Source organism: Glossina fuscipes, unplaced genomic scaffold, assembly GCF_014805625.2.
Source record: "Glossina fuscipes isolate IAEA_lab_2018 unplaced genomic scaffold, Yale_Gfus_2 61594, whole genome shotgun sequence".
Lineage (NCBI taxonomy): Eukaryota > Metazoa > Arthropoda > Insecta > Diptera > Glossinidae > Glossina > Glossina fuscipes.
In genome coordinates this window covers 262,123-289,541 of record NW_024003803.1, presented here as the reverse complement: position 1 = coordinate 289,541, position 27,419 = coordinate 262,123, and the positions used below count along the sequence as shown (strand labels likewise).

Genomic DNA, 27,419 nt, shown 5'->3' with positions numbered 1-27,419 from the left:
TGCATATTTGACCCAAATGGAACAATCCGAAGCATTTTAAATAAAGTCCTGAAGTTCATATAAAAATAATGGATTTCTTTTTCCCCAAACTAATACATAATTGCATGTATGCTTTGAATTGAATTATGTGAGGAATTAACGGATATAAAAAGAAGCCAAGGAAAATGAAATAAAATATCATCTACTTCAATACTTACTGCATTTCCCACACCGTAATTAAAGAACAAGTGAAAAGGACGCAACTTCGTTAAACGCCTTTATTCCTCCATTCATAATATTTACGGCTGTGCTGAATCTAGTATAAAGCGGTTATGTTTATTTTATGTTAAATAAAATCAAATATCTAAAACAATATAAATACTCGATAATTTCAATAAAGCAACGTCATTCTATTTGAAATATTAAATTGTACGTTTGAATTTGCTGGCTTATGTTAGATAGTAATACTTGTTGCCGATCATAATTAGAATATAAGAAGCAATCGATTTGATGATCTGAAGCCCAGCAGAACAGACCATATCATTAGAAACAGTTCACTTTAGACGAACCCAAGCACAGTTCTTTATTTAGGAGAATCTTATTGAGTAATCCCTATCAGCACCCAACATCTTTATAATGGTTTTCAAATTCAAATTTCAGTAAATGAATATGGTTATTGCTTCCGTTCGATTTAGCACAGAGCTTTTTAAACCTATTTAGTGACAATTTGAGACTCATCTTCAGCAAAAAAAGAGGCATGTCGAATCACAATTTGTCTAACTCTTTGTCAGTTTTTCAAGTAAATGAACCAGTGGTTGTAGCCCACGTAAAATAACAACTATTGTCTGATATTGTTAAACATTTCGTTAATTTCATTTAGCATTCCATTTCATCAAGCTGTTTTCCTTCGAAGAGTTATCCATAGCGTTGGCATTCCTTCTCATATAAGAATGTTCTAAAACAGCCGTACATTAATCTACTTGACAGGCACATTTTTTACATCGAAGATAAGTGATCACTGAACGGTGCGCTCTCTGCCACTATCCCATGCTATGCGCTCACAAGCTTAGCGATGCCATAGCTTCACCAAAATTTTCTTCTTCGCCAACCAATATGTAACACGACGTCGTCCACCGTTCCAAATTTACCAATTAAAGTTCAGAAACATACTGATCATTTATTATTATTCCTGCTGCTATTACTAGTAGTAGCAGTAGAAAAAGATATTAAATAAGCAGCGTCCTGAGTTCGTATTATTAATTCGACTACTTCTTTTTCATTTTTGCGCAAATTTCGAACCACAGAAACAGCGAAGGATAAGTTTCATATCGTATCAACAAGTTGTTGCAAGTAGATCCATTTTCATTTGATGGCTAACGTCTTAACACCTTATCATAATTAATTTTTAACTCATTAGTGGGATTTTGAGCTACTAAAGACACGCTTTTGGATAGATATACCTTTGTTGCTTGATGAAATTGAATTATAACTATTGTTCATCAAAACAAAATCGGCGCTAATAAAATCGAACTTTCTAATCGTTTCTTAGCTTCAAAACCTTGTAAATGAATGGAACCTAGATTTACTGACAAATAACCTCCAAAAATTTCTAGTAAGGTATATTCAGATGGAAAGACTATAAACTTTTTCAATAAATATTGGGCGAGCGTACAATTTTTGCTTTTTTAAAGTACTAAAGTAACCTACGTTTGAAGTCGTCATACCATAATTCAGCGAGAACATATTTTGTTTTGCCCATCCCACGACATATCTACACATGGTTTCCTTTACTGAGACAATATTGCGCAGTTATAAACTCACTCTAGTTGTAGCATTGTATTCTGCCCAATACAACCATCATTTTTAATTATTTCTAATTAGGGGGCACACCCAACGGTAAAAGAACTGAGTAATGGATAAATGTTTACCTCAAAACAACGTGCTTACATATTCGCAGATATATTTGGATATATTATTGACATTTCCTTATTTTTTTAAATACGAATACTAAGAAAAAGAAGTCATATTTTTTTTACTGTGTTACTTTGTTGAAGAGATGCTTCTGCTTCTCGCGGCTGTATTTGACAGCAATCGATTTGAAACAGTTCCGGCCGAAACGGTACGTATACCCAGTTTTATGGGACTGTTTCATTCAAGAGCAGTTTAAAGTTTCTGTTATTCTATTTTAAATATGTGGCTAATAGTCGCATTTCAAGAAATTTATTCTCTATTGAGTTTGTTTTAACAGTCTCATCTAGTCAAGGTGATATGGTATTGCATTTGGATTGTTTTATTTTTTATTACTGTTTCTTATGTGCACAAGCCATAAGAACATGTGTATGGCTGAGTGTAGGTATACATATATATGTTCGAATCAGGTAGTCAACTTTTTCAAGTTTTAACTGGATGTTGTTCGTTAACTTCAATGTTGCTGCACCTCTGTGGTGATATTAGCCACTTGTTATTTATTTTTAGTCAGTTGCTTTTTCAACTTCTCAACGAAACAATAGCTGTGTAAAAGAGTGCAAAGTTAGAAAATGCGTTGTATAAATAAGTCATCCACCTGTGGTATCCACAGGATTACTGCGCATTGAAATTTAAGATTTCTGTAAAAAACTAGTTTTGCAATTTTGCGTTATTTACTTGTTTCATTTTTTAATATTATCACTTTTTTTGTATTCACTATTATATGATTTTCCAACGATACACCTATTAACTTACATTAAATTGAATTAAAACAGCAAATAAATGCCATATTTTCATTTCAATATTGTTAAAAACAGTACAATCGCAAAAACGCAAAATACAATAAAAATAACCAAATGTGAATCAATAATACCTATATAAGGCAAATTTCCTGCGCTCCTCAAGTTTGTGCGCACAATAACGTGAATTCTAATAAAGAAGACTACCGTGACTTTCGCAACTTCATTTTTGATAACTTGATAAATGTACGCTGACGCATTTTTCATTTAAGAATGCGGTAAAATTGTGTATGTACCATAAGTAAGGCGAATACACACACACACATGTCTGTCTCAAGATTCTAGTTCTTTTATTTCATATTTGCTACCGTAAGCACCCCAAAGATAAAGTCGGCACAATTTTAATATTACCCACGCATAAGATGATTAATGCCTTATATCAACTACAACCGTTCTATGTTTCAGAAATAGATTCAGCAGTTTTCTTTGTACATTTTGCAAAGCTTTTTTTTTTTTGGTTGCTGATTTGATTTGAAACGCACGTCTTTATCGGTTAAGCCATTTGGAAAATTAGGTCGCCTTTGTGAATGTCATGTCTTTTTGTTACTGCAATATAAACACATAATCAGGTTACTTCATTTTTTATAAAACTTTTTTGTATAATCATTTATCCTTTTTTACACACCATATTTTTTAAATTTAAATACTTCAAATATGCAATATACTTATTTAGACCCATTTTAATATTAAGATTAAGAAATTAACGCGTAAGCTAATTATACTTCGCGTGCTCATTTAGAAATTGCTTCTAAGCATATGATAGTTGCTCTTGTTTTCTAATGATGTAATGAATTTTAATGTGGACGACATTCGATAAGTATTTTAATATATTGAATCCGTGAATATGTTCTACCTTAACGCGATAAAAAAATTATATACATTCATTATTTATTAGTTCACTTTTAAAACAAATCAAGATATTTTCTCTTTCTTAGTTGTTAATATTCACTCGTAGACATTATATTAGTTTGGCAAATTTCATACGTAATAACTATTATAAGAAACCTAGTACGTGTCTGTCTTTTATCACTGGGATTTACACAGAGAAGGTAGAAGGTTATGATATATTTCCCTAATTACTCTAGAAAGATTCCTCTAAAACCATGACGATTTTCCTCATCAAACAGAAAGTGTGAAATTCCATATAGATATTTTTCGTTACTGCTCAATATTAATCTTATCTGCTCCATGTAATAAAATGAAATGAACTTCTTCATTTATTTAATATACATAATAATATTCCACTATTTTTTTTTAACAATTATGCAATACTTTTATTTTAGATGGTGAAACTAGAAAACTCGTTCCGAAGCATATTTTAGGATTATTAATTGTTTTACATTTTCATTTCATCTTTCAAATTGTGCTGTTCAGTTGCGCAAATAATTCAAGAAAAATTCTTTAAGATGTTATAGAATTCACTTCTCCTTTCTTTTATTATATTAAAGAGCGAAAAATTGACTATAATTGCTCGCTATTGTGTTTAAACAAGTATAAGTAAGAAAGTACCTACACATGAATTCTCATTTGAAACAAACTTAAAAAAATTACTGAAGATACGGGCTTCATTAAACATTTCATGTGAGCTTTTGTATTAAAAAAGTTAGCATTGCGAAGCTGTTTATATAACTGATTAGCATATAACAATTGCGTTTGCGTAAGCTTGTATCGCTTTGGAAATCACTATACTCTCTCGATAATAATTGCATTAATTTATTGCTACTTCTTTCAATAGTTAGAATTAAAGACGACGCTGTGTGCAGATATATAAAAAGGCGTTACATAATGCATATCAACTTTTTAATTATAGTCATTGCTTTGAATTATCTGAACAAGTTATTGAAATATACGGAAAAAATCCACGTATATATTTATATATATATATATGTATGTAAATCGATGCATACATGTTGAGGCCAAATGATAAACCATACATAATGGCGAGGCGAAGATACATGTGCTGTCACTCTGAGTGCGCCAGTATAAGACTTATACTTCATTTTTGTTTCATGTTTATTGGAGGTTTAACGGTGCTGCCGCGAGGATCAACGCAATTGATGGGTAAGTAAGAGAGTGCTCAAAATGTTGTGAAAAATCGGAAAATGCTTGTTGTATGCTTGCGTTGATTATATGAATACTAAAGGTCGCAATGATACGTTAAAGATATTTCGGTTTCTAAACTCTGTTGCAGAGCTGTCTTCACATTTTTCTTCTATTCAATAAAATTGATCGAAAATTATATTTGTTCACGCTTAGTTTTGTATATCATTGTTTCTTCCTAGAAACGCATAAATTTTATGAACTGTGCGATGTTTGCTTATGACCAGATTATTAGAATGTAAGTATTATTGCAATGCAAGGTGGATTTTTGCAGCTATGGTTGTTCAACAGAGTTGAGTTGAGTTTATTTTAAATTCTACATAATTTTAGTTAGATCGGAACAGTCAAATATGTAAAGTTTCAAACATTATCCTTTCTTGCTATGTCCAGACTGATTTTGGAGAAATATTGTTTCAGCAATTTACTGTTTCCATTTTTCGATTCAGCTACATTAAGAATACTGTAGTAAAGGTTAATTTAGGTGCTATTTATACCAAATACTGAGGCAACCGCCCATATCTGTCATCTGAAATTTGTTGCTAAATTTCTTCTTGACTGATTCTAGAAATTTGCTTTCGTTATTAAACATCAATACATTACCTAGCAATCAGCAGCACTTTGTCACCATTAAAAGATTGCTAAGGGGTTTTCTAAGTAGAGAAATTCCTGCCTGAGCGTTTCATTTCATACTTTACTGGATTCTTAGAACATATCACCTCGCATACCTTCTTTGACTCATTGTCAAATCCCTCAGACTGTGCCCCTCCTCACAGCAAAAACAGTGGTCACTAGATGTATGATCGTATTATTTTTTTATTAGCTAAGAAGATAAATACTTTGGTTACAATTGGTACCCCAAATCGAGGTTTTCTTTGTACATCTACACCGTCTGAACCATATTTTGCTTTAAATGCCCATTTCTGTATGATTAACTTTTTACCTGGAGGTGAATGTTTTACTTCAATTTTAATAAGTTTATTTCACGTCCCATAGCATCTTTCCATTTAGCAACCACCAACATATTTCACTATCGCTTTCTAATGAATTTCTGTCAGTAGTATCTTCATAGACACTGTTGCACTCATCACTTTCCATAACTTACAATTCATCGTGTGTCGAATCCTGTTTACGTTGGCTCTACCTTGAATTGACACCGCCGTTTCCGTCAAAAATGTGATACCGATGGTCAGTCTCCCATACGGGCTGTTGGCTTTCGAAAATTGTTATATCGTGGCTTATGATAAGCGCTTTGTTATTTGGATTGAAACGTCTATACGCTTTGTTTTCGTTGCTGTATCCCAACGTAATGCACTCGATATATTTTACACCCAGTTTAAATCTCCTTTGCTTAGGAATACGAACAATTGCTATGCAGCCAAAGATTCACAAAAACATTGGAAGTTCTTACACGCAAGCTGGTATTCAAAATGGCCGAATAGGTCGAAGGACGCGGGCACAACACCACGTGAACTGAGAACACCTCTTATTTCAAAGGGAAAGAGAAAAATTGGTTTTTTGCTCATTACTCATAAACCACAGCAAATAATTGTTCAAAAATTTGAGCGTATGGGCGATACTATAGCATTTGTGCACAAAAATGGAAAACATTGACCACGCCTAAATAACATTGTATCTATCAAAATTTACTTGTTTTTTCAATACCTTTACAACACGCAGAAACAAACTTCAAAAACCCTATCCAGGTTCAACTCTGGAATGCGTCTAAACATGTCCGCCTGTTCGTCTGTCTTTCCGTCTCTTTGCGTAACTTTGTAGTATTTGTTTGTATTTGTGGTAAACATTCTCCCGTTAGCGAAAATTAAGACATCGCTTAAAAATTTGCAAAAGAATTTGGAACTGACCTAAACTTTTGAAAGGACACGCCTACAGCGCCCACAAGTGCCTACGACAAAAACTTTTAGTGTGTAAACGGTGGTGGATATAAAAGATTCGGTTCTGACCGAATTTAGTTTTCTTACTTGCTTAGATTAGTGTCACATATGTGGTCCATTCGTCCTTGCCACAGTAAAAAATCGTTTAATAAAAATGCCGCGTTTTCAATTATGTTTGTTGTTTAATTAAATTGACATATATTATTATAAATGGTTGCCGTAACCATATTTTTCTTATAATTATAATCTCATCTTTTTTAAGAACGATTTTTTCCTTCTCCTTCTCCTTCTTCTTCGATTCATTACATCAACAACCGAAAATTCGCCGAGTTGTGTAAAAATAGCCCAATCTGAAAATAGAGTTCTTTGTTTGAGCCTCAGAAAAGTTGGGCGTAGATTTGAAATATAATATTATTATTTATTTTAATTTTTATTTGGTTAAAGTCTTGTTAATTTTGCATGTTATACGTCTGCCACGTTACTTGTTTTTTTGTTTAGTTTTTATTAAAATATGCATATTTCTCGTCTGCCAAGTAGGATGGAACAGAACAGCAAGGATTCAATTCCATTGTGTAGGAAGTAATGTAGTACATGAGTAGAGAGTGCCATATGAACTATTTGATAAGTGCAAGAGTGAAAAATTGTAAAAGGTAGTAGATTCATAATTTAACTGTAAAAGCTTACATGTCTTGATGACATGATTTAAATAAAGATTTTTTCCATTTTTTGTTATTTGCTGTGTTGAGAGTACATGTGTACATACTTCAGGAATGTATTCGACCTTTTTAACTGTTACAAAAGTTCTTTTTTGCTGGCAACTGCAACCATTTAATTATCGATTTCTCTCCAATTTCTGAGGGAATTTCTTTGCTTACCTTATGACTACAAATGCTTGCATCTACAAGCCAGTCAGTTGAATTGAGGTTATTGCCATCATTTATATATATTGTCCTTTGTTTCGAATTCAAAAAATATGCCCTTTTTATTAATTTGCTTGTCTCCACTTTTTTTTACAATTATCTTAATGCTTTTACTTAGGCAATCTCTAGAAAAACCTTTGCACGTGTAATATTTAAGCGTACTTGTCTATCTTTTGCTGCTCTTACCACCGCTGAAGTTTTGAAGTATAAAGCTGTTTCTTAGTTTTCTTGTCCTTCGTTAACTTTCCTTTCGAATTAGCCGACTTTCAACCAATGGCCTACACTCTTCAAACAAACTAGCGAGCATTAACGATATCTGCAATTTATCATCAGTTATGATCCCAGTGTTTCGCGCTTTTAAAGCAGGCATAATCAATTCGGTAACATAACATTATATTGAAATATGATTTCCCAACTATAAATTTCCTAATTGTTTGAGCAAATTGACTTTACATGTTAGACCTGTTCCCTCAGTCACACTTACAAGAGCATTCTTGGCGATCTTTGCCTTTCAAGTAATGGTGCCGTTAATGTAATCCCCGCGAGCGCACATTCGTTTAGCCTGCATCTGTACTTATCTTATTTCAAGTGGACATATTATTTTATGGATATAAAGGGCGAGTTGAAAAAACTGTAGACTGGAAGATACGATACCTAGACTGTACTGTATAGATTAGCTACGCATTTCTACTTTCGAGGGAAAACCGAAAATATCAAGATTGTTTGTTATCTAGCGTGATCTTTATCATCCAAGCGGCTTTGGTGATTGTACTCGCAATTTGGAAACTCATACAGCAGTCTTGTTTTTATATACAACGTCCAATCTAACTATATGAAGAACTACGGCCAAAGCCCGAACGCATCCCAATTACACATACTTCTATGAATATAAGTCTTTTTCAGACTTGTTAAATTTACACGCAATAAGCTTGACGGATATAAGCAGCATATGTTCACATAAGTCTTATAATTTTTCTCTTATCGCTAATAACGTTTGAAAAATTTTAGTAGTATATGGTTCTGCGTTGGCCTACAATCAGTTAAAAACAGCAAAATGACGACATTTCAGTGCAATAAAATGCATATTTTATATATGTTAGGCTTAATCTCGAGTGGCTATTAATCTTTTTCGCACATAGAGCGCGTCTCTTTCCAAGAAAGCCAACATTTTTACATATACATTTTCCTAAACGACAATATTGATGTGATATGATGTTTACGCTAAGTGTTGTCTACAAAACTTCTTCTGGTTTTGTCCGTTCGAATATTACGATTCAAATCTCTTTACCCAACTAACTTTGCCATCCACAAATATTCTGCTGTACAATCAGGGTACCAATACTTGATTTCATTGTGACATTTTCGTGTTGATAACCTTACTCACAATTGTCAAATGCATGGAACTATTCGTCTTTATGACGTCGGCAGGTGAAGTACCATGAATCTGCCTTTCGGTTAATTTTCACACAGACTCATTTTATCGGATGTGTAAGTGAGTCTTTTTCACTGAGCGCAATACACTTTTGTTATGCCTACCTTCGCGATTGGGATCCGCAACATATTAGCCGCTTACGGATATGGGCGAAGTCAAGGGTAAGTAAACGTCGTCTTTGGTAACGACCAGGCTTGTTTCAGTTCCGCGTCCGGAAGCCCCTTTACAAAAGCTTCAACCATCAGCCTCTTAACCACGTCCTCGGGCCAGCCGCCACATGCGAAACGAGGCAAGCGTTGGATTTCGGCAATTCTCTCTTGTGGTAGGTTAAGACTTAAGGAGTTAATGCGTAACTTACTTGCTTGCCATGTTTGTTGCAGAATTTTCTAGCCGAGGCAAATGCTGTTCATTTTTCTTTTGAATTATCGGGATGATTTCTACTGCTCCTCCTCTCAAGGATGTCTTTAAGCCGACAGGTTTATCATCTTCACCCCATGCACTTTTGTTGCGACAACAGCTTGAATGTGCTGAAATTGATGGTGCCATCAAGCGGACGTCTTTAATTTTGTGGTACTGGTGACGACACTATTCATTTATAGGTTAACCATTCCTTGCTTCAAGGCTCTTTTTTCCCTTCTTCTTCTCTTTTCGCTCTAACATTTTCTTTCAGGGCTTCCATTTTGGCACTAAACTCCTTAGTTGCATGATGTATATGATCTTGTAATATTTCTTGAGTTTTGCCATTTTTTTCCGGTGCTAATTTTGAAACCCATTTCTTGCCGTTGTTGTTTGATTTTCTCTGTTGTCGCATTTGGGGGTTTTGACGAAAAGACAAATGGTATTGATTGATTTTCGGCCACTTGCCGTATACCGTTATTACGTATAATAATGCGTATAAAGATATTTTTAAAAGTTGTTATATCAATAAGTGTAGGATGGTGTATGGTGTTTGGTGATGGGTCGTCACCTTCTATAGTGTTTTTGCTTGTTTCATCCAATGTATGACTTTTGTAAAAATATTTTGAAGCTAGGAGACAGTTGGACTAATAGTATTGGTACTCATTCGATTCTCGTTTCTCTAAAATGTAGCAGTCCATTCTCGACTTTAACATCTCGCAGACTCAAATGATGATATAAATTACTATCTTATAGTTCTCTACGGACTGTTATCTAAATGGAATTTATTTAGTCTATTACTGTCTACTCTGCATATTTGAAAAAGAAGAAGGTAGACGGCGTAAATTCTTAACAACACTTTTGGCGTGACACTTTAAAAGATCATAATGATATATAAACTCTGTTTGTGTGCCGGTAATAGAAAGGCGTTACCACAAGAAACTTGGTGCCGCTCATTTTTCACGAGAATCTTTAAGTTTCCTTTAAGTTATTGAGGGTAATTTAAGAAGAGTATTTCTAGATCCACGTATTTAACGTAGTTGTGATATATGTGGAGATAAATTTTCTAAGTTAAAATAGTAGTGAAACACATCAAGCGCATGCACTTGTTCCGCCAGAGTGGGTGCATATAGCTTACATGTTGATGTTTGTAAGTTTGAATTGCGCACAAGTTATCGGTCAATGCTTACAAAGGTATAAAGAGGTAGAGGTCAAGAAGCAACATATACAACACTAGATATTATTGTGTTTTAAATTGCAAAAAGACACAGTTGCAGCTACAGAAATGATTAGGTTGGCTTGTAATGAACATGTCAAAAGTCATGAAACAGTTAGAAGTTGGTTTTCAAGATTCCATGTATCACTTTTTGGTCTCGAGGCGATGAACTTTCTGGGTTCCCACGAAAGAGAGTAAATAAAGAATTTCAATACTTACTGGACGAAAATCCAGCACAAACTATAAGAGATTTTCCTGTACAATTAGAAATAAATGAAGAAGCAATTTTGATTCGATGCGCCTGAGTGGCCGAGTAGGCAAGAGCCGCGACTAGCAACTCAATGGTCGTGGGTTCAAATCTCAAGTGCGGTAGAGTTTTTAATAAAAGCCGAAAGCCTTAGATGTTAGTGCTTTAAGTCCTAGAATTTATTCTCTGGCTAATAAATTTATCATATAATAATATAACAATATAAATTTTGGTTCGATTGCATGTTATAGACAAAATGTAGAAAGAAAGACAATGGGTTCCTCTTAAGCAAAAAAGAACAACAAAAATGAGTTGACGAATGCAATAAAAACAACTAAGCAATTGGTCTTCAGCTTGGGCGAGGATTTCCGCCCAATTGCAGCTTTATTTTTTCACTTGGCTTGTTCCAATTATCTCTTGTTCAGATTAACGGAGTCATATTTAGCAGTTCAATAGTTCAGAAAAGTTAAAGATATCTAAAAATGGCCCTATACAATTTCGTCTCGAAACCAAGTAGTTTTTACCGCGACAGCATCTATAGAGTCAAAAGAATAAAGATAATAATAGTAAATATTTAAATTATGAAATTTTGTAAGACGCACATTTTAACTTAACGTGAGATTTATTAACAAGTACAGAGTATTTGTTTGCCTATCTAATACTATGCAATGCTATAATTATTGAGTTACTTCGTGTGTCGAAAGTCGTTTTTACTATACATATTTACACATCCTTTCAGCAAGAAAATTACTTAGTTCTTAAATGTTAAAACCAATGTAAGTGGAATAGATATAGCCTAGATTGTATGATCTATTAATTATGTATAATTTGTGACAATATTTGCTGCATAAAATAAAGTTAAACAATCAAGAAAGTCATATTCGGCGAGCGCGGAATCTCGCATACCCACCACTATACTTTTTGCATTCTACACTCTAAGTTCTTTTATTTAATATCCATATCGCTGGTATTATTAAGAAAAAAGTAATGGCGGTACATACCATGTCTCTTGCCTACCATATAACCCATTTTTATTCAAGTAATATATCTTCATTCAAACCTCAAAAAAGTGAAAAAAATAAAATTTAATTACTTGTAACTTTGTATGGGCATGGTCGATTGCTTTGGATGTGAAGAATAGAGTGCCTCACAAAGTAAACGGGGGGCTTTCCAACTTTAATAATTTCCGACTAACGAGCAAAAATCGGAGAACTTTTGTTGGAAAAAACGTAGTTGCGTTCAGTTTACTCTTCAATGTGCGCTCCTGCTCTGACCAATTTGTGCATGCACTTTTAACGTTTCTACCAAATTTGAAGTCGATATCTTCATTTTTGCGACAAAGACAAAACACATCACACAAACACACGGTCGGACAGACATGGCTCAATCAACTTATATACTTTATAGGTTTTCTGAAGCTTCCTTTTGTATAATTATACTACCATCATTTTTTGTGGCAAACAGAGATACTTCTCGGCTTATGGTACACATTAATTGCATTACTTCTAGTACAATTATTACATCCTCACATAGACATGCTTATTTTGAAATTAGAAGAGGATTGTTCCTTTGCCCTTGCTGGTTACTCGAAATTTATTTCCAGTTAAGCAGTAGAACTGCAAAGTCTATCTGCTACAGTTCGCGTGTGCTTGCTAGTCTTAGGTTTGCGTATGCCAACGGTAATATCTAATTTGCTTTCATTTCGCTTAACTTGATCTTGATGATCACCATTGTTTTCTGGGAGGCACGTTCTGTTTTATCAAAATTTCTTGGCCAGCTGCAAATTTGGAATGCACCTAAACATTTTCCGTCTGCGTAAAGGTGTGGTATTTGTGGCAAAGATTATCCCGTTAGGGAAAATGAATATATCGCCGACAAATTCGCAAAAGAATTTGCAAGGGACCTTAACTTTTCACAGAAAACGGCGACAACATCCACACCCCAGTGTGACAAAAACTTTTATTTTCAAAGTAGAAAAAATCAGCGCGCCCACTCCATATTACGGAGTGAGGAAATATAGCTCTTTTCCTTTTTCTTTTATAAAAGATACTTTTACACCTCTTTAAAAAACTTTCTTCTTCTTTTATACCTCTATAAGAAAATGGGCATTTGTCTCCAATTCACTTGTGATGTTAATTCTTTTAAAAGACTCGTCATCACACACAGGATTAGTTTTCCATTAAAAAATTCAATTCCGAACCCGTAGCTCTCTAATGCTGTTCTTTTCCGTTACTTCTTTAGATATATTCCTAAATCATGGGAATATTTACTGATTAACCAAGTTTAACTTGGTCGTTAGAAAAGGTACCAATTTTGTGTTTCTGATACCCGCTATATCTCACGAGTGCTTCGCCAGCAGTAACAGCTTCTTTAACAGCTTCTCTGGTTTTGGTTTTTCTAGGTTTTTTCTAGTGCATTTTTTTTTCTTAAACATGTGTTAAGTTCAGTCGACCATGGAATAAAATTTGCAAATGGTTTATACCCAATAAGTAATAGCCTAACTCTAGCGCTATGCTTGAAATCATCGCTCTCTTTGATCGTCTTATTAGCGCGTGCCAGGGCTTTTTTTAAGGTATCTTTATCTTCCAATGAATTTACCAGGCATTTTTGTCGTCTTTCTTATTCCAAACAGATATCTATGTATTTTTTATATACAGAAGGCTATTATAAATCATACATCACCTTAGTGTTGACTGAACACATTTTTGATTTGTCGCTTGTTTTGATAGCTCCATTGTTTGTAATAAAATTGAACTTTGTCTTCCGTCCGCGACTCTTCTGATTGTATGGGTCTTATACAGCCTCTTTTCGGCGGGCAAAAGATCACCATTTACTTTACAGTACCTTCTTATTGCGTAAATGTTAAAATTCTATTCCGATTATAATTTTGATTTGCCAGCTCAAAAAAGAGGTTTATTAATATATGCGGTTCAACATTCCCTAACTTTGTTTTTATAAGCCCTACCAATTGGGTGTATACATCTTCCTGACCTGTATCAAAACCTGCATTGATATAAGACAACCGCCTTTCTGTCTATTCGTCTTGGTAACGTCCGTGATGAATATTCCACTAGTCGCAAAATGAAGCTATAGACTTCAAACTTAGCAAAGCCATAGGAAGTTCTTCTACGCAGTCTTGTGTTGAAAGAAGCCAGATCGTTACAAGTATACGCTTACAGTGCACGTAAACTGAAAATACTTTTGTTGTCAAAAGCAAAAAAAAAAAAAATAAATGGATTCTTTCATCATGGCTCATTAATTACAGCAGATACGAAAACAAAAATTCCCGTTTATATTCTATGAACGACAATAAAATACCCGTGCAAAGCTACCTCTAATATTATAAAGTATAGAAATTTTTTTTTTTTTAATCTTTTGTTACAATCAAAAGGCTGCTTCAACCGTCCTGCAATATACGTTTATATTTTTAATCAATATCAAACTTAGATTCCGTTTGCCTGCCTGCCCTTCTGCTTGTCGGTAAGGTCGTCGGTATGGTAAACATTCTTCTGGTTTAAAAGGTGAGGCGGGTTTTCAAAACGGAATAATAGATCAAAAGACACGTCTAACGTAAACAGACTTTTACACTTTTACTCACTACTCACAAACTGCAAGAAATATATAGTAGACATTTCGACGTCTTTTCTACACAAACAGGGAAAATCCGCCACGCCCACTGGATATTTATTTATAAATTTATCTCTTTTCATTTTCTTTTGCCTTTTATTTTTAGGATAAAAATGATAGGTATAAAAAATTCACAGCTGAATATAATTTTCCTACTTCTTTCGCATTGGTTGTTAACTTTTGAACCATAACTCGTGTGCTCTAATATTCCTTTTCTTGCAGTTTTTATGGAACAGAACTTACTACATATTTTAAAGTCTACAAAGTAAGGTATGCTCTTTAGAATACAACTGCTCAAAATTAAATCTGTGCTTTTAAGAGTTCCAGATCAGACGAATAGAAACTATTACATAGACTCGCACGTGTTTTCAAAGTTTATGGGGTGAGATTTCCCGCACTCTTAATGTTGAAAATAAACTTGTTAACGCTGCATTTTCAGAAAATCTGTAAAGACAATTTGCTTTGCGTTAAATTATAGTGTTAACAGTATGTTGTCTTTATAAATATGTTTTTAAATTTTATATTAAACGTCATTTGTCAAGTGTTTCGGATTTATTTGTTGTGTTAATTTTTTTGTTCGTTTTACGAAATTGTCAAAAATTGTTTTTGGCTGAGATTCGCTATGGACTTGAGTTTTAAACCGAGTAGTACATTTGTTATACCAGAGAAAGTTTATTTAACTGTGTAGTTTTGTTTTAGTAATCAGTGCAGCTTAATAAGTCGCTTACTCCCCATTAATTAATTATGAAATATATTGCATACCGTTAACTTATTTTCTGATATAATAAAATAATGCTGTGAAATTAGCCAGTGTCGATAAACCGAAGTGAGCTTAAATTAGGAAAGTAATCGGAGTGATTGTCGCATACACATTATCTCTAAGATCTCTTTTGTTAATTGTTTCCGTAAAAATGATCTGATCAAATAATTTTTTAAGTATTTTAAATGATTGAGGAAAATGTATAGAAATTTTACAATTTTTCCAGCATCTTAGCTACTGTGAACGTATTTATGAAAAAATCGTGTTTTAATGTTTGTCGATATATTTCACTCAACTGTGTATTGAGTTTGTTATAATTCCATATAATTCCAACAGAAGTAGAATGGATAGATGCACCAAAGTTTCTTCGTTTGAGTATCTGAAACTGACCAAAAATATAGATATACTGGATTTCTACAAGCACCCCTTTGGTGGGCACACAACAATTTTTTGTAAATATTTTTCACGCAGTTAATAGCTTTTAAGGAAAGATAACAACGCATACTTGATAGTATAGTGTATAGTAACAAGTTTTTTTTTATCTATTCCAGATGATTCCTTTACTGTCAAACCGACACCAGCACTGCAATTGGGTGAAGAAGGTATGCCAATTACATAGAGATACAGATTTTAAGTTGAAAAAAAATATAGCTTACGTGGATTTATAAAACATGTTTATTTATTCCATGAAATCTCCGCATATCTCTAAGAATTACATGATCTTCATAATATCCTTTCTCTTTTTTTTTTCTTTCTGTCTCTTTCTTTTTATGTAAATTATTTCTAAACCATGTATTACTGCGATATGTTTCCGGATTGTTGCAATATTAAAAAACTCTTGCCGGATCTTAAAAAACTTCTACGCGGCTATCACTGCTACTATTACAACTTCTACTAATATAATTTGTACATTCATGTTTTTATGGTGCTGCGCTTTTCTTATCGTTGATACTGGCTACACCATCTGCATGCATGTGTACTTAAATATATCAATATATAAACCGTCACATTCTTTTAATCATATGATGGCGTAATTGTTGAATTAAATTTTCCGTGTAGAATTAATGACAATAGTACTTCTAAAAAATGACAACTCGCGAACTGGAGGTGAACAAAGTCGTGGTCGTTTTATTAACGTACGTCCGGAGATAGGGCTACTGACATCAACAGCTCGTACTTTTATACAAGAAGGCATTACTACGGAATACGCCACCCAAGTCGTTGGCACAACTCTTGATAGTGGTCGACTTTACGCACAATTTCTCAAAAAGAGTTCTCGCGTCTTATACAAAGAGGATAACGAAAGTGGACCGTCCGTTATAACTAGTTGGGTAGGTGAACCTTTAACGCAAGGCGAATCGATTTTAAATACCCTATCAAAGAATCTATTGCAAAGCCACAATGATGTGTTTAATGCGGAAAAACCTGACTGGAGGGCGATTGATGATGACATTTTCCTTAACTTACGTGATTTTGTAGTAAATACCGATTTCGTACAAGTGCGAAATACGCATGCTTCCCTCCACGATGACATTCAACCTAGTTGGACGCTCATGCCTTCAACAGGTCTTTCAACTTCCCCTTACTCCATACCAGCAAATTTAACACAACTTGTGAGTTTAGTAGACATGAAAGTTCCTACAACGCCCGCCGAGAAAGTGTTACCAATTGCTGATCTTCCAACTTATACAGTTAAACATCATTACGAGCCTAGTGGTTATTTTAGGAATGATAGTGTTTTGAATGCAAATCGTGATGCTAGAAATGAGGTTTATAGTCGTAATGGCAAATTAATTTACAAAGAATTTCATAGTGATAATGAAAAAGCATCCAACAAGATATCACCTACCGTTCAGTCGAATGAAGCAGCACATAATTATTTTTCTACCATCACTTATTATGGATTCGCCGATTTCACAACAGTTGTTGGAGATAGTATTATCGTTTTTTCCCCTGGCACTGCCCGGTCCAGCCACGAAACAAATGCCAATGTTACCTCGATAAAAGGTGAAGCTACTCTTGACGTGATTTCATTTCAGCTAACGCAAGTCGGCCCGGCTGAAGCTGGTACTGCAATCCACAACTTTTCAGCGCGTAATTTTCAATCAGAAATTTTAAATATGAATTCTGTTATAATCCCCAAACCTTTCTCAAAGACTTCGTTAACAACACCTTCAGAAAAGCACACATCTACAAAGAGAGTCGCTTTAGAACCATCGGGCCATAGTCTAAAGGAAGCGCTTATAAAAAATTTTACATTATTTCCAATCTCTGTCTCAGCAACCACACCTATTGAAGAAAATCTGAAACTTTCCCATCCGTCGAATGACCAAATTTTAGATATTTTTACCGCCTTAGTGATCGTGGAAACTGATACATTAATGGCAACCCTCGCCCCCAAAACTTCCTTCAATGAAAGTAATACAATTACATATGCCAATGTAGAGACGAACCCCAGCACCTTAGGTGGCGCCACCACAATATTTTTCGAAGATGATCCATTTACAAATTTTTTAGCAAAGTCAAACCTTGACCCGATTTTAATTCCATTTGCAACGCGCGCATTTGACCAGAAGCAAACAGTCGAGCGAAGTTTTGCAGATCAGCCTATCGAAAGCTCAATGGAAATTTTTACAACTGATAACTTTTATTCATCTGTTAGAGATATCAGCACAATATTGAAGAACGAACCGAGAGCAATAAATAATTCAGCAGCAACAGGGATAGCTAAAACGATTCCGGATAGCATCATTAGAGAAATAAAATCCAAGGACAAAGTAGATATTGATGCCTGTATACGAACCTCTCAAGTTTTTCTGACTCAAACGCCACGAATAATAACGGAGTTAATTACAAGCGCGAATATACACAATACTACAACCGAACCATTCCAGGAAATGGATTCGCATATTGTAGGAAACTTTGAAATTGGTTCGGCCACTAAATATTATTGCGTTCAAACTACACGCAAATACGATACAAAAAATGAAGAGGAGCCAATTGTGGTTTCAAACTTATCATCATTTATATCTATTGAAACTCCAACTAAGAGCATTGAACGTATCACGGTGTCGATAGGTATCAGTGAAAATGAAGCTAACGCTTTAATATCCGACATAGCGTCAACAAGAAGAGAACGAAAGGATGAAGAAACTTTAGACGGAGTCTTAAGTGAACTTCCAAATTTATTTGAAAGTCCTACATTTAAGGAAATTGCATCCCAGTTAATTGTAAAAGATTTAGATTTGGAACCCGTCACTGAAATACAGTCAAAATTTTCCGGAAATATTTTAGAAACGGATGAGGAAGATGAAATTGAACTTATATATAAGACACTTTACACTACCTATACTTATCTGACCACCTATTTCCACGAAATAGACACAAGTATTTCTAGTCATACAGAAGTAGTTACAAATATCATTACTTCTACTTTAAATGATAAAAGATTACCATTAACACAGCTAGTGGAGAATAAGAAGAAAAGTGAATTTACATCATTCTCGGCGGTTTCACGCTACACTTTGTCCACAGAACTAGATACATATATACAAAGCGAAGAAAAAAGAAATGCGGATAGTGAAGAATATTTTGCAGAAAACGCGGAAGCAAGAACGGAAATTAATGCTGACACTGCTGAGCAAAGAAATTTTTTCAGAACCTTTTATACGACCTACACATATTATACGACGATATTTGCAGATAACGAAACTGAAATAATGTCGCACACTGAAATTCATACCAATTTTGTTAAGCCAACAAAAGCTTCAAAAACTTCTAAAACGCAGACCTCTCTCTATGCATTATTGCCTCCACAACCTAATGAACATATAAGCCCCTCAGAGGCGACGCTTATGCAGAATAAGGAAGAAAACGCACTAGGTAGCCATGGTAACAAAACAAACAAGTTCACGTCTGGAGAAAGGCACGTGTCGATAATATCTGATATAGGGGATTCGTCGGCAGTAACATTCATAACAGATGTGCGTTCAAGTAGTTCCATAGGTGAACAACATGTAATCGATCAAGAATTTTATCTGAAATTATCTGACATTTCTGAACCTAACCAATCTTCTCTAGATGACCAAGTCAGTTCCGAAAGCAATACAGATGATGAAGTTTTGCCGTCGGCCACGTTACTCTTACAAACGAGCTTTACGACTTTTACTTATTATACGACAATGTATAGTGGTAGGAAGACGAATATAATAAGTCATTTGGAAACTATCACAAATACCCACACCGAAACTTTAAAATCTTCAAAAACTTTAAATTTGGATGAAACGAGTTTGCCCATTACATATTTTACAACATTCACATATTGGACAAAATTGGCTAGAGACGGTCAGATTACCACCGTGAGCCGGGAAGAGACAGTTTCAAATGTGGTAATACCCACAAAAGTTTTCACAGAAGAACCGGCAGAGAGTAATATTACAACTTCACCATTATATACCTATAACATCGAATCAAGCTCCGATTATTTAAATCAAACCCAACCAAATATTGAGCTAAGTGGTTACAACGTGGGAACTGACGTAGTGTTTTCTATTGTGACTAGTGTTTTAAAGCCAACCACTTATTACACCACTTATACCTTCTACACAACGTCCTACGAATTAGATAATACTATTACGGATTCTCATTTAGAAACCGTAACGAATGCAATCACGCCGACGCTTACGTTGACGCCTGCACCATTTGCTCGGCAAACGACCACAGCTTTCTTAGAATTGTTGCCGTCATCAACAGCAAGATCAGATAAAGCTTCCATTAGTATATTAGCGTATGACCTTAAAAAAATTATAGATGCAGATGGTATTTCTACTTTATTCTTTACCACACAAATACAATCTACGGTTGATCAACATGGAAAATTCTCAGAATTCGTAAACAGTACCTCCACTTTATATGTTGATGAAGTTAAAAAGGCGCTGCTTTCAACCATGATCAGTTCTGAACGATCAGGCACTGACATTCAAAAACAACATAAAACCGGTTTAGTACGTTTAATAGAAGGAACACGTACCGGCAATAAGACTACTACTTTGTATCAATCCAGAGTGATCGGTACAATAATTGACCAACGATATGCGCAAATAATTGAGAGTACGTCTAGTTTCATTTTCGAGCATAGCAGCGATCTGCCAGATAGTTCTATTCGAGAGAGCAATACTTTGACTAATAGCTTTGTTCAAAGTATACAGAGGCCTACGATCGGAATGTCGGACTCGTCTTTGATTGAAGGCAATGAAGAGCGGTACCGCTTTGATTACAAACTGAATGAATCTGAAATGAAAGACATTGATAGAACATCTCCACCTTACTTAACTCAGTCAAAGAAACGAGTATTCACACCTACAATTAGGCCGTTTGCAAGTCGAAATCGACCGCAATTTGCACCAAAAAAAAGTAGCTTATTCCCCAGTAGCGCTACTATTATCACACGTAGTGATTTTACGCCAACAATAACTGCAACGCCAGCTCTTAAGTCTTCTAGCCGTTTTACTTCTTTCCGTTACAGCAGCAATCCTTCATCAACAATTTCTGGTTATGGATCCGCCCGACGTTTTGGACGGCTTGGGAAACCACCATCTAGCAGCATTGAGCTCCGATTAAATCGAATTAATGCAGCACTTTCACAACAGTCGTTCCGCATAAATGTGTCAACAAATCTACGTCGCTTGAGTGGATCTGTAAACCGTCCAACACTATCCGGCATATTTTCTTCAAGCGACAATCGCTTTTCTCGCCTTAAGCCCCCACTGACCCAAACGCAAAATTTGGATGAAATGCTTACATCTGTACTACGCACAGGTGCGAATTCAAATTCGCAACAAAATGATGAAGAAAATTTACCTCTGCATGATGAGAATGATGTAAATGATACCCTCTCACTGCTGAATAGACAAAATAAATTACGAGCCCGGCGACCTCTATCTAATGGATCTAGCGCCACTCCAGTACGTTCACCTTATTCTAATGTGAGCCCAGGCTTCTTGCGGCGACTTAGTCGCTTCCGTTCTTCGACAGTCACGACAACGACAAGTATACCAACTACACTTAAACCTCGCCCAAAAAGTTTCCAGCGCCATGTTGCAGCAAGCACTTTCCAGAACAGATCACGTTTTTCCAATAGCTTATTTCCGACTCGTAATATTTTCGGAACTCAAAGACCTTTTATAGACCAAGTAAATTCACAAAACAGTGAAGACACTCCGTCATTCGACGAAAATTTAAGCAAAGGCAATGAAAATGATGAAGATTCTGAATATGAAGAAGAAGACGAAGATGAAATACTTGAAGAGGACGACGTAGAAGATATATTTAGAAGACGACGATCGAGCAAAAAGTCGAGCCTGAGTTTTTTCACAGATAATGAAAATTGGCGAGCAAAACGCGAAGCAGATAACACTGTAAAAAGTGTTAGTAATTTTCGTAATCGTTTTAGAAGGCCAATGAAAACGTCAGCAATTCAAGCTGAGACTCGTAGCTATGCTGATCAGAACGCCGATAATAACAACACATTCTTTACTGCTCGAACAAACGCTTATGCTCGTAAACGAGTAGGATCCCGCTTAAATGGGCGTCTTCAAAACCTACAATCGACTTCAATAAAAACCGAAAGCTTAATTTTAAATAGGCCTATAAGGCCCACGCGTCCGACTAGTGGAGCAAGAGCTCAATTCACATTGCGTGAAAAGGATTCTACAACAACAACCCCACGTACGCAAAAGAGCCGCGCCGGTTTTCGGCGAAGTCAGCCTGGAGCCGCTATGTCTATTTATCCATCTGTATCTTCAACGTTAAACACTACCAACGGCCACCGCCGATTAAAGACTAAGGTGGACTCCTTGCCTCATACACGTGATTCAATATCAACACGGACGCGCACCGGTAATTTAGCAAGCGGCCGCGTACGTACCACCTCCCCACGCAACTCAGCAAATAATCGCGCACGTACAAATAACGACATAAAATCAGAGCTCTTAATATTTGATAATAGTGACACCATAACAGTTACTTATAGAGTACCGACAAGTGTCACTGTTCCAATTGTCGATGGAAAAGTAACTGAATATAAATTATTAGTAACAGCTAAAACTTACAGCGAGGTGCTAGGACCGAAACAGTATACTAGCTTCACGAATGTCAACGGTCAAACGCAGCTAGTGCTAACGCGTGAGGATTCCTCCGTGAACTATGTCGGAGAAACAAAACTCACTCAATACTTTCTACATGAAAAGCCCACTACTACTGTAACATTCACGCCGACAACCATACGCGGGCGTAAAACTTCTTTTTCCCATATCTTACCATCGACCGTGTACTCAGTAGAAGAAGTAGTTTCTACAATACAACCGAAGATATCTCCTAATGTACCTTTAGCTAATATATTGTTATCCCAACTACTACTAGGTCAAGGAGGTCTTCAGACGGCAAATCCACTACTTGAAGCTTTAAGCGAAGCTCTGACTCAATCGGTCGGTTTAGTGATGACTAGCAATATCAATCCCGTGACAGAATATCGTACGCACGCTTCCACTTACATTACTACTGTCTATGAAGGCAAATCCACCATTTTGCCCGTTACTTTTCAAGGAAAAAAAATTTTAACTACGATCTATGACACTACTGCCCAAACCATTACCGCTACCGAATTTATTACTGATACCATTATTACAACGCCAACTTTAATGCCCCAAATATTACCTCAAACACAGATTGCTGCCAACAGTCTTCTACTCCAGCAACTGTTGCTACCACAACAAGTCCCTCATTCAGATGTAAGTGGTCAATTAGGAGCAGCCCTTTTGAACATAATACCTTCACGGTTATATTTAAATGGTGAGAGTTTGCAACAACTAGAAGCTATCAATAATGTCCGTCTCTCTAATCGAGGGAGAGACTTAAATGATGACGACGACATTGCTTCAGGCAGTGGCCTAAACATTGATGATATAACATTAGTTGCGCAAACTCACAATCAGAAACCAAGCCGCAAAAAAGCAAGGAAGTCTGGAAAAAGTCATAAACGCAAACCACAAGTGGAACCAGTACAACCGCAATCTAGTGTAGTTACACTTTATTTGTCGGGTCGTCGCCCAGGGGAATTTAGTACTGTATTGTCAACGGTGCCAGTACGATTAGCAAGTACACTTTACAAACGACACGCTACGGCGATTATTAGCAGTTTGTGCAGCACAGATAGAAGTGAACATAATGATTATGTGGCGACGCAGGTAACATTCCTAAACAAAAACGAGGCCATACATGCAACAGAAACTTTAGAAAGTATTGTTGGTGATGTTTTAAAATTGCATACTCAATCACTAGCAGCTAGGCTTGAGAATAGCCACCAAACTGAATCAGGTTGATTGCTTATTTTTTCTCAAAAAATAGTAAAGATGAAAACCAAAGGTTAGGTATAGTAAAGACGCAATTTTGTCGTAGTTGACCTTACTAAGCCATTCATTCTCTTGCTGCAGGTGATAAAACACAAAACATAAAAATTATAGCTAATGAAAATATTATATATTGCAAGCAACTTAATAGAAACCGGGACATGCACAACAGTTTGGCGCTCAATTCAACAAGAAACCAAATTATAAGGACAACATTGTGTTTATTTCGGTACGTAACCGTTAATACAAGACAAGTTTGAATTTTATCAATTGCAAGTTTTTTAAAGATCACAAGGTTTATTAACGTAAATGTAACGTTAACGATTTTACCAAAACACAGAAATATTGGAACCGGATATCAAGAGAATAAAGTTAAGGTACAAAAAGTGTGTTTTATTCTGATAAAACGTAAAATTTTTCGAACTCGTAACATTAACATAACGGGAAACACTAGTAGTAAGAACACCAAAAGAGAGAAAGAATTCAGAATTAACAAAAAGGCGAATATGTTGTAAGTATATGCTGTAAGGATTCCTAAATTGTTCAGTACTAGTATTACTCTTTTTTCCCCCTTCTGCACTGCTTAAGCCCAAAAATACTACAGAAAGCGAAACAAAAGAGCTACAATAGATATAATAAATTCGCGCAGAAAAGAGTAACTTTTATGCAACCACGAACTAACGGTGATGTGACAGTGTGAACTTTAGATGTTTTGAACCACTTTGAGAAAAAGATAAATCAATCCTCCTAGCAAGACACTAAATGCGAAGCTGAGTTAGATTTTAACGACAAAATCGCCAAAACGAAGCTGCCTACAACCCGAGATAAAGGTGAAAAAAAAAATCGACGAAAACCTTTGTAAATGTGTATGCAATATCGTACTTAGTCTTGCCGTCTTTATTATCAAACGCGTCACTTCACCTAAGAGCAGCCACTATGGCTCTCCATTAAATGAAATTGCAAATATGGATTTTTGCTTTGATAGTAGCGTGTGCTTTGTTCGGGGTACCATATACCAATAATATCGACAAGTTAGCGTATACAATCTCAAATGTTATTACGTGTTTTCACAGTAATAAGTGCACTTGCAATGCGTCAATAAACCCATGATGCTACTATTTCTGCCTACAAGCGAAGCAATCTCTTCAAGCGAACTGAAATATTAATTTAAATTTTAAACAAGTAAGAAAATTATTCTTTTGTAATCACCACCTTTAACTTAAAAAAAAGATGATATATTAGCTCTCGTTAATATTGGAGGCATGATAATATAAGGGAGGTTTTTTTCCTTATATGTGCTCCAGTTTGTATGTAGAGAAAAATAAATCCATTTTTTTTTTTTTTTGGGTTTTGAAAAAAGAGGTGCATTCAGTTTGTGTGGCAATACAATAGTCCTTTTGACCGATATGGTTCATTTTCAAAAACTTGTGCGAGAGAACTGGGGTTTTTCCCATATTTGAAGTTGATATGTTGATTTTTGGGACCGGGGAATTTTTATCAAACGCGTCCACACAGACGAAGAGACATGCGTACATAAGATCAGAATTGGGCGTCTTGCAGGCGTTCCCACGTTACAACGTAATAAATATAATCTTATGCGCGTTGATGGGTATGAAAAGCAGTTAGCTAAAAACTTTCTCCTGTTAGTTGTAAAAGTTTCGTAAAAACTTTAACCGCAAATTGTATATTCAAAAGCTCCCTTCGTGAACATATTTGCATATGCTTATAATGAAAAGAATATAAGAACGCTCCGACACATAAAATGTATGTTTGTTTAAATATGATTGCGCAGCTAATGCAAATGGAGAGGTGGAATTGAAGAAAAGTTTTGTAGGCATTTGAATCACTACCTCTGTCTCCGTCTCTGTTTTTCTCTCCTTCAGATTCTAAAAATACCGTAATTTAAAATGTTTGATGAACAAAAGACCAAAAGTAAATTATAAAACTGCACACTACAACTGTCTGAATAATAAACGTTTCATTACGTTATTACGCCTTATCTGTGTTTGACTGCATGTTGCGCTTTGTGTGTATATCACGTAGTGCATATGATTGCGTGATCTATACAATCGTTTACGTTCAACCGCCATTAAACCGTACGATATATAAGTTTACGTAGTTGTTCTATGTACATTATGTTTACACTACTACTATATACACTTAACCTGTCTCTCATCTCTCCTCACTTCTTTGCGACAATCATCGTATTACACAAATAGGGGACGTCCCCTGAGTGATTGGTCATAAATGTATACAAAATATAAATACATATGTATGTATATATATATATATATATATATATATATATATATATATAGTAAAGTAGAGTCAACTAATTTAACGATATCCAATAATTAATTTAGTAATACAGATCCAAGTTGAACAAAGAAAGCCCGGTTAAATGTGTATGTATATATATATACATATACGTACGCTAAAGCGACAAAAGTGGATATCTGTTCTATACGAAAATTATAATTAAATTCCGGTAAACATGTCGAGCAAAATTTGTATTCTTTCGGACGAAAGAGTAGTCAGTCGTATGGCTATATTGAAGAACATTAAAAACCAAGAAGCCAGAAGGAATCTTTATCGTTTTGGAAGTTTTAACCTTTAAAAATTATTAAAAGCTTCGTTGTATATCATTCTTCAATACTTGCCGGACCGAAATATGTGACTAGGTAAACTTTTTGTTATGAAAGAAAGTTCAATGGTCATTAAGTATTCCAAACGAAAATTGAAGAATTGCACTTCAACGAATCAACATCCTCAATTTTTTCAAACTTTCCTGATTACAAAAACTCCAGCGAGTTTTAAGACAGATTATCATCTAAATTCGTTCAGTAACAAAGAAGAGTAGAGACTAATTTAGAGGGTAAGATTTGCACCAGTGTAGTGAATCAAAAAGCACGAGGCGAAGTAAATTAATAAGGTAACTGCTATAACCTATAAGATATTAATGAATGTTTTAAAATATTTAATTTTTGTTAGAGTTAGTCGTCGAGGCATTACGAGATTGTCTGCGTAGGAACCACGCTCGTTTTACAATTCTATGAATATGTAGCAAAATCATATCGTTTCCTTCATTTTTGCGACGCTAAAAGAAAGGTACAATAGAAGCCGATTTCATTTCAATAAGGGATTTAAGTTTATTAAGATTCTTTGGGTTTTCTACTACGTAATTCAGCGAGTTGTGAGCCAAACGAAAAGATGTCCTTAATATTGAGAACAACATTTTTCTTCGTATCAGTTATTATTATTATTATTATTATTAGAAATTTAGCCAGAGGATAAATTCTAAGACTAATGTCTTAAAGCACTAGCATCTAAGGCTTTCGGCTTTATTAAAAACTATACCGCACTTGAGATTTGAACCCGCGACCATTGAGTTGCTAGTCGAGACTCTTGCCTACTCGGCTACTCAGGCGGATCAGTTAAATTTATATGATATGAAGAGTACCGTAGCTGTCCATGTAAAGACTAACAAAAACACCTATACTTCAAAAGAACTTCTTTCTATTTTTATTATGCCTTAATTATTTTAGTTAATATTCAGCATATCATTAATATCACTTAAAAATACTATTACAACTTTATATTTTTTCTATTGGCTTGTTCAATTTACGAACTTTAGCAAACTTATATGCCGTTCAATTTTTCTATGGTCTTCAAAGCCGTAA

General features: G+C 35.1%; 1 protein-coding gene across 7 annotated transcripts in view; it reads left to right on the top strand.

Moving 5' to 3' along the window:
• Positions 1 to 2,128: 2,128 nt before the first annotated feature.
• LOC119643743 overlaps positions 2,129 to 27,419 on the top strand; it is a 46,224-nt gene continuing 20,933 nt past the window's right edge. The window contains exons 1-7 of one of the 7 annotated variants that reach the window (XR_005248413.1): positions 2,129 to 2,972; positions 4,555 to 4,805; positions 15,886 to 15,936; positions 16,394 to 23,760; positions 23,824 to 24,250; positions 24,328 to 24,921; positions 26,103 to 27,061. Coding sequence is in view for 1 of the 7 variants with exons in the window: in XM_038043201.1 (XP_037899129.1) it covers positions 4,652 to 4,805; positions 15,886 to 15,936; positions 16,394 to 23,712 (7,524 nt within the window). In the remaining 6 variants the exon portion in view is untranslated. Of the gene's footprint in view, positions 2,973 to 4,554; positions 4,806 to 15,885; positions 15,937 to 16,393; positions 24,251 to 24,327; positions 24,922 to 26,102; positions 27,062 to 27,419 lie in introns of those variants that run through there. The other 6 variants (XR_005248409.1, XR_005248411.1, XR_005248410.1 and 3 more) reach the window with 6 other exon arrangements.